This window comes from Trachymyrmex septentrionalis, unplaced genomic scaffold, assembly GCF_001594115.1.
Source record: "Trachymyrmex septentrionalis isolate Tsep2-gDNA-1 unplaced genomic scaffold, Tsep1.0 scaffold19, whole genome shotgun sequence".
Classification (NCBI taxonomy): domain Eukaryota; kingdom Metazoa; phylum Arthropoda; class Insecta; order Hymenoptera; family Formicidae; genus Trachymyrmex; species Trachymyrmex septentrionalis.
The window spans coordinates 4,376,700-4,385,006 of NW_017305071.1; the positions used below are offsets into that span (position 1 = coordinate 4,376,700).

At 36.2% G+C, this 8,307-nt stretch overlaps 2 protein-coding genes across 2 annotated transcripts in view; one reads left to right on the top strand and one right to left on the bottom strand.

The window, feature by feature from the left end:
* LOC108746776 (protein deltex) overlaps positions 1-592 on the bottom strand; it is a 3,161-nt gene extending 2,569 nt beyond the window's left edge. Inside the window, exon 1 of the mRNA XM_018483731.1 lies at positions 423-592. Coding sequence (XP_018339233.1) covers positions 423-592 — 170 coding nt within the window. The remainder of the gene's footprint in view (positions 1-422) is intronic.
* Positions 593-1,599: 1,007 nt separating this feature from the next.
* Positions 1,600-8,307, top strand: LOC108746997 (ubiquitin-protein ligase E3B). The gene is made up of 16 exons (XM_018484195.1): positions 1,600-2,346; positions 2,883-3,035; positions 3,102-3,429; positions 3,507-3,695; positions 3,797-3,988; positions 4,057-4,246; positions 4,371-4,613; positions 4,708-4,879; positions 4,971-5,089; positions 5,215-5,330; positions 5,635-5,837; positions 6,109-6,409; positions 6,669-7,061; positions 7,438-7,602; positions 7,743-7,854; positions 7,998-8,307. The coding sequence occupies exons 1-16, from the start codon at positions 2,183-2,185 to the stop codon at positions 8,168-8,170; spliced, it is 3,213 nt and encodes a 1,070-aa protein (XP_018339697.1). The 5' UTR covers positions 1,600-2,182; the 3' UTR covers positions 8,171-8,307.

The window sequence follows — 8,307 nt, forward strand, 5'->3', positions numbered from 1 at the left end:
TTAAAAAATTATATACAAAATAAAAATAAATATATATATAAAATATGTTAAAAATATATTTTCAAAATAAAAAAAAATAAAATAAAATAAAAATAATACATATAAACTAAAAATCATCGCATTTTTATTTTCACAATAAAGTAAGAAGCAAAATTTGAAGCTTAAAAATAATCCCAAAAATTCAATAAATTGATGAATTTTCAATAAATAATCAATTATCACTAATAGTAAAATTATACAGTTCGTCATATACATCTGCTCATTCCATTCTCAACTTCTCTTTCTCCCTCTTCCTCTCTCTTTTTTTCTCTTTTTCTCTACAAAACCCAAACATACACCTGCCTCACTTTTTATCGCAAGGCAAGTGCAATTAACTACAACTACAAGTGAGATCGTGATATCGAATGGCGTGTCGTTCGGACCTGTCGAGACTGGGATCCGCGTCGTTGAGGAACACCCGTGTGAGCTTCTTATAATGGGCCCGTTCGAGATGCTGCGACACAGCAGGACTATAAGGCCGCCAACGTCCGTGACGATTCTCCCACTCCCAAACGACCACCGCGTGTCCGTGCTCCTGCCCCTGGGCGCTCATCCTCTTGCCTGTCGCTCTCCGCAACCCCCGGACCACGCTCTTTGCTTCGTATCCTCCCAGAGGAATTTCACACGCACACGCGACATACACTTGCAGCGTAACGGCAGCGTGGGAACATTTTCGAGTTTTCCCACGGTCACCACGACGGTCGCCTGATCGTCGAAAATCAGACTAATTAACAGCCAATTTGATTTACTTTTTGTCTTTTTCCCGGCACTCAATTAGAAATACTTGCTGTCTTCTACCCCGTTCTGTAATCGCGAAACGAAAATACGACGTGGAAATCCGGGATTCTTTAGAAGTACAGAAGAAAACAAATACACATGCACCAATGCGCACTCTGGTGCAAACTGAGGGTCGGCGCACGCGAAAGATGCCGTTGTGAAGCGCGGCAGATGAGCGAATTCGATAGGTCGACGCGCAGGATATCGAAACGACTTCGAGACAGCTCGCAAACTTCGAGCGATCGAGCTTCTAAGGAAGATTACGATTTTAGGCCGATCTTGGCCAAACTCCGATTGCTAATTGATTTATATGTCCATTTTTATCAATTGAATTAATTTTCTTAATTTATTTAATCTTTATATTTTTTAGTTATAAAAATTTAAAAAAGATAAAGCGTGTAAATTGATAAATTTTTATGCATTGATAGAAATAGATGTTTTCATTTCTTCTTCTTGTTCTATTAGAAAAAAATAAAGAATAAATTAAAAACAAAAATTTCCAAATTGATCTATATTTGTAGAAATTACTGACAGAAATGTTTTAATTTTTTGTTAACCAATAAAAAATTAATAATTCTATCCATGTTAATAAAATTGTATTTCATAAATTAATTACTGATTAAATTAATCGACGTTTCAACCGATAGAATTGCTTAAAGCAGAATTTCTAATTTTGTAATTCAATTTTTTTCCCTTAGGTTAAACAAAAAATAAATAAATCTATTTATGTTATATAAATTATCGATAACTGCTCTTCATTTTTTTTTGGAGTGATTCATTCAAATTATATAAACAAATTATATATAAATACAAAAAGAAGTTGTAGAACCTACTTCGTAAATTATGGAGGGAAAAAATTCATCGAAATGTTAAGGAAAATTACTTCATCTTTAATTTATCTTTAATCTGATATGCTTCGGGAGCTCTGAATCCTCTAATCCGTCATTGCTGGGTGATTTTCGCTTCTGGAAGAAAGAGGGGGTTTGTAAATACCCGTCAGCTGACCAGGGTATCTCAAGAAAGGCGACATTGGAATGATTGAAGTGATTGGAGCACACTGGAATTCTATCTCAAGCCACGATAGTGAATTCATCGTGGAGGCGGATTCGGACGCGGTTTAATCTGATACGCCGCGTATCCCGACGTAGCCGAGTGATACAGCACGGACGAGAAGCGGATACGTAGTGGGGGATATTGATAGATGCCCGTCAGCTGACGAGGATGCCTCGGAGATGCCTCGCGGTTAGCAGCGAGCGACGACGACGACGACGACGCGGAGGGGGTAGAGGTGGAGGAGAAGCGTAGGCGTCCAGGGGTTGTTCGGGCCCCGCGGCCCTGAGGGTGATCGGTGATCGAGAACTCAAGAATGTTCTGCGCGGAGGGCTCGTCGTCGAAGGGCAGCTTCCTGCAGCAGAAGAAGGCAGCACGTGAGGATCGGGCGCATGAAAAGCGCAGAGAAGCCGCGGCTACTCTGATTCAGGCTCACGTTCGAGCCTGGCTCGCTCGTGTTCGGTTCACCAAACGGATACTGTAAGTGCTACCATAAGAGACAAAGCTTAGGGTCTCTCCATGCGAAATGGAGATGCGAATTACCTGTCTTACACATGGTCATACAAATACATGCGAGCTGATGTTTATGTGAAGATGCTTGTGCTATAGTGTGAACAGAAGTTTGCCTGTGTTGTCGAGATTGAACTTGATCAACATTGTAGAATAACTGTATAAAAATATGCAGTTATCTCTGTGGTATACATAAATACTGCTGATAGTCAGATTTGTAGAATTCCAAGCAAATACGAAGATAAATCAAATCATTAAAAAGTGTCAAAGAGAGAGAAAGAGAGAGATATATATTAATTCATTTCGTTTTCTATTTTATTTAATATATTAGTATAAAATACATTTTTATTTGCCTTGGACTATTGTTTCAATTAATTTGAATAAATTTTTATTTCTTACAAGAATTGAATTATACTTGCACCATAAAAGCATATTGATATAAAGAATGCTTATATAATTTTATACGAAGATTATAGTTATCTGACAAGAACTGTTTTTATTTTTAGAGAAGAGTTTGATAACAATTTCCTTGATGACCCCAATGCCGACAATGCAACAGTGGAGTTAAAACCTGCTCTGGAGGTGTATAGAACTATTTCTAGATTTTTGATAATTTATAAGAAAGAAAGAGATAAAGAAAGAATAGAAAGAGTGTGTAGGTGAGTACACGCAATAAATATTCTTCCAAAGATCTAGAGTATCTTTCAACCAAAATGATCTTTTAGATACCTTGTCCTGACTCTCGACTCCGAGTCTCCGAAGATATCTTACGTTGGAGTGGCATTCCATAAGGATCACTACATATCATGGATATCGCAAATGAAGACAATTTTATATCACTGTCTCTCCGGCTTGGACAGCCTGAAGCCGGAGAGGGTATCGGATCACAAATCCATACTTCTGCGATTGCACACTCTGGTGAGTTTCACATCGCCTGGAACGTGGGCAATACAGAAGGTGAAGGGTATGGACCAGCTAAAGACTGGCATTAGTCAACTGTGCGCAAACATAATGGGCCACCTAGTTAACAATGGATTTTATGCCACTATGCAGGTAACACTGTTATGCAACGAGAAGTTTTCTAACGATCTCGGTTCTTTCTCAATTCTAAACTACGTTCTCCATTTCAGGCTCTCTTAATGAAGGGATTGGGTAGAGCGAAAATCGCTTTAAAACCAGTTACACTTTCAGCAGCAGTTACTCTGACACTGAGACCACTGATCTCTTCACAAATGTCCGACAAACTGGTGTCTCTGTTTCTAATTAACATCTTTAGCGTACCAGCTCTGGTCTATCACCTGAATATCTTGTCACCAGAGGTAAAAAAAAGAAAATGTTTATTATAAAGAAAATCTTTGTTATATGTCATGATATTTTTTTCTTTAATCTAAATATGTAAAATTTCTAATATTATTTATAGTGCATTTCATCGTTTATAACGAATAATCTGTTTGCGAGAAGTTTGGAGTTGCTAAATTCTGAACAGAATTTAAGGATTGTCTTTAACGCTCTAGAGGGCAGTTATGCGCTTTGTTTGCTTGCTAATTTGATACAATTGGCGAATATTGAAAGGGAAGAAGTATTGAGAGAGCTGTGCTTTCCTTCTTTTACGGTAAACTGTTAAGTAGTAATTTTTTTCTCTTGCAAGCATATTGATAATGTCTCATGAATCCTTTGCAGTTTGTTGTAACGAGAATGCTGGAAGCATGTCAACAATACGTAGTCGCCAAACGGAGTAATTTGACACATTGGCATCCAGTATTAGGCTGGTTTGCACAGACAATCGACACCTCCTTGCAAGACGCGACTCCTTCGGTAAAATTACAACTCGCCTGTCTTTGGACGGGCAGGATCGTTACGCATTTAGTCGGTGAGAGTTCAATTTTACTAATTCTGATACTCCTTACAAAGAATTACAATTCGCGTACAAAAGTGTGATAGCCTAATCAACAAAAATCAATTTGCCCCCTGGTTACTCTTTATTTTATTTTCAGAACAGCCACTAATTGAATTTGTCGAGAAAGAGGTACCACCTCCGGTAGAGCAGCAAAGTACCTCTTCCATAGGCGCCAATATTTTCCGGCGGGCATTTCTTGAGGCTCGAACTAATAGGAACAACAGCACCAAGAACTACAGAAAGCTAGGCAGTCCGGAAGCTACCAAGATAGCTCTAATCTGTTCTCTATATCAAACTACGTTGCATACGCTCACACAGATGAAGATAGAGATATTAACAGGTATGTATAATAAACCAGTGTATAATCATATACACAAGGTCATATATACAAAAATAAACTAATATCAACTAATAATATGTATATATAAAAATAGGATTATGCTATCAAGGCAAAATTCTTTATCACATGTGGCTGTTTTTGACCACCCTGGGACCGCACTGTGGTCTAAAAGCGTTTCTAGATCTCTTGGCGGCTAACACCAAATGCACAGCACCTGAATTCCAAATGCTGATACTGTTTGCCGATTGTATGACGCACTATGTTACGTAAGTAATATGATTTTTTTTAAACAGTTTGATTAAATTTAGTCTTGATTAGTTTCATATGTGCGCTAATCTCTTGATTTTCCAATTTCAGCATCTTAGACGATATGGAAATGTACGAACATCAAGATCCCTTCAAGCTCATGGACTTCATTACTATGTCATATTTTTTAAATCAATTTTTGTACAAAGCGGTTCTCACTAATTTATTTGGTAAGTCGATTTCTGTCATTTTTTATTATTGTTTTGTACTTAATCAAGATTGCAAGAAGAAAAATAGAAAAAAAAACTTATAAGATTAATATACGAAGATGCATGCAATCTTTTGTATTTTATAGATGTGAAGTCGGTATCCAACAATCCTTTGTTTATCTCACTTTACATTCTTTTAATGGCAATATATCGACGCGATTGCCGCAGAACGTTTTGCCCGGAAGGTCACTGGTTAGCCAAGTTAAGTATATTTTAATTTATATTTTATGAATACCTTAGATTTATATTACAAAAATTTTATGTTACAGGTCTAAAATCTGTTATTGTATCAATTAAAAACTTTCTCTAGTAATGTAATATTTTTAAAAATGAATGTAATATTTTTTAATATTGATCTTTGCATTCACAGATATAAATTACAGATATACAGGAATAAATAAATTCACTTTACTTTCTGATTTTGCTCGTGTAATTAAAATAAAGAGATTATATTATATATCAGTTTCGATATTTGCGATATATAATGATTTATTTTTTTTTTACAGGAAGTACGAGTGTCTGGCTTCTTGGCTGATTTGGAAAAGGGACGACGCGGCGCAGCACTTTTACTCTCAAAAATGCCTCACGTCATCCCCCATTCCGAGCGAGTCGTATTATTTCGCAAGCACATAGCCGATGAGAAAGCAGTGATGGGTTTGACCGAGAGCGCTTGCAACAGTCCACCTACTACTCTCATTGTTGTGCACAGGTCATTTTACAATTTTTATTTATTTCTTTAAAACATAAAAGTTTGAAAAAATTTATTAATTAAATTTTTAATTATATTTTCTTAAATTTGATTATTTATTTTCTGAAAATAAAACATTTAACAAAAATAACAAATCTTTTCTTTGTATGGTAATCTAATATCATTTTTCAGAGATTGGATATCTTTTTTAACTTTTTTGTCAATAAGCTAGATATAATTTTAATACGATTCTTTCAATTGTTATTAGAATATACTCTTTTATATTTTACAGAACGCGGATAGTTGAGGATGGATACAGACAATTGGCCATGTTGCCATCACAAGCACTGAAAGGTGTGATTAGGGTACGTTTCGTAAACGAACAAGGTTTAGCTGAAGCCGGTATCGATCAAGACGGAGTTTTTAAGGAATTCTTAGAAGAGACAATAAAACGAGTATTCGATCCATCTTTGAATTTGTTTAAAGCTACCAGTGAAAACCGGCTCTATCCGTCTCCCACATCTTTCATGCAGGACAATCATTTGCAACTATTCGAATTCGTCGGACGGATGCTTGGCAAAGCGGTTTACGAGGTAAACTCTTATCCATAATCAGTAAAGTTTGTAAATGCAATTTAGTTTCAATTATAAATAAAAATGAAATAAATATTTTAGAAGTAATTAAAAAATCTCTCATGTGTCAATAATTATTTTAATTATTCATTGTGAATATTATTTATCGTTCTATGTGGTTTTAGCACATCTAGATTATTGCGAGAAAAAATTATATATAGCCAGTATCTTCAAATAAAGTCAATTCTTTTACAACGATCGATCTCTTATCGCTTTCCAGGGTATCGTCGTAGACGTGCCTTTTGCGTCATTCTTTGTCTCGCAATTTTCCGGCCAAACAGGCGGCGCGTTGTACAGTTGGTTGGACGAGCTTGCTTCACTAGATCGCGATCTCTACCGTAGCCTGACTTTAGTAAAGCATTACAAAGGCGATATTCGTGAGCTGGAGTTGACGTTCTCTCTCGATGAGGACGTGCTCGGCAAGCTGGTCACGCACGAGCTGATCACTGGCGGGCGCACCACCGCCGTGACCAATCAGAACAAAATTCAATATATCCATCACATGGCGCACTATAGAATGTATCATCAGATCAAGGAGCAAACGACCGCCTTCATCAAGGGATTCCGCTCGATCATTAATCCCGAATGGCTGTCGTTGTTCTCAACGCCCGAGGTGATAATTTAAGAACACTTATTTACATTTATTTGTAGTGCAATCTATGACTGGAATATCAAAATTAAGTGGTATGGAATCATTAATTTGAATATAATACATTGAATATAATTATATATATAATTAAATGTGTGACTTAACAGCTAAATTAATAAATTATTTCAATGACTTTTTTAATTAGAATCTAATTGTAAGCTCTATATTCTGAAGAAAATTTAATATAAAATGAAAATCTTAAAGCAAATACAGTGTTATGATTAATATTTCTATGTAATATTGTATACATATAATATTAATAATATAATTATATTGTATTATTTTTTATATACTTGGGTGTGTATACGTTCGAGTTATCATGGAACACTTGGCTTTGTAGTTACAGAGATTGATCTCGGGTGATAACATACCTTTGGATCTGCGAGATTTACGAAGGCATACGCAATATTATGGAGGATTTCACGACAGTCATCGAGTAGTGTGCTGGTTGTGGGACATCTTAGAGAAGGATTTTACGGAAGAAGAAAGAGGCTTGTTCTTAAAGGTAATGATCACAAAGATAATTAATAATTTCTCTCTAATCAATAATGTACTAAAGATTTTCTTGAGATGTTTTTAATGTGGATATTATCCATCCTCTATATTAATAATCCTCTTGGAGAATAATAATAACGTTTGTAATAGTTCGTGACGAGTTGCTCGAAGTCACCTCTGCTGGGTTTTGCTCACCTGGAGCCACCTTTTTCCATACGATGCGTGGAAGTTTGCGATGACGAGGATACTGGCGACACTATTGGTATATATGTTATAAAATAGTTTCGAAAAGACGAGAGTTAATCGTTTCATAATCAGCCATAAAATCGAAAAACTGGAAAGATTTTTAACACCTTTCAAATTCTTTGGTAAATTTAATTTGTTTAAATTTTTTTTGCAATTTAGGCAGCGTGATCAGGGGTTTCTTCACGATTCGCAAGAAGGATCCGCAAAATCGACTGCCCACTTCGTCAACATGCTTCAACTTGCTCAAGTTGCCGAATTATCAGAAAAAGAGCACGTTGCGAGAGAAGCTGCGTTACGCTGTCACCAGCAATACCGGTTTCGAACTCTCTTAAGTGTTGCCGATTATGCATTTTTACTTTCAAAAAAAAAAAACGATCAAAGGATTGTGCTAAGAATTTGTCGACAGTTGGAACGAGATCGAAATTTGATCGAAAATATCGTGATTGAAAATATCGTGAGATTCGTAGAG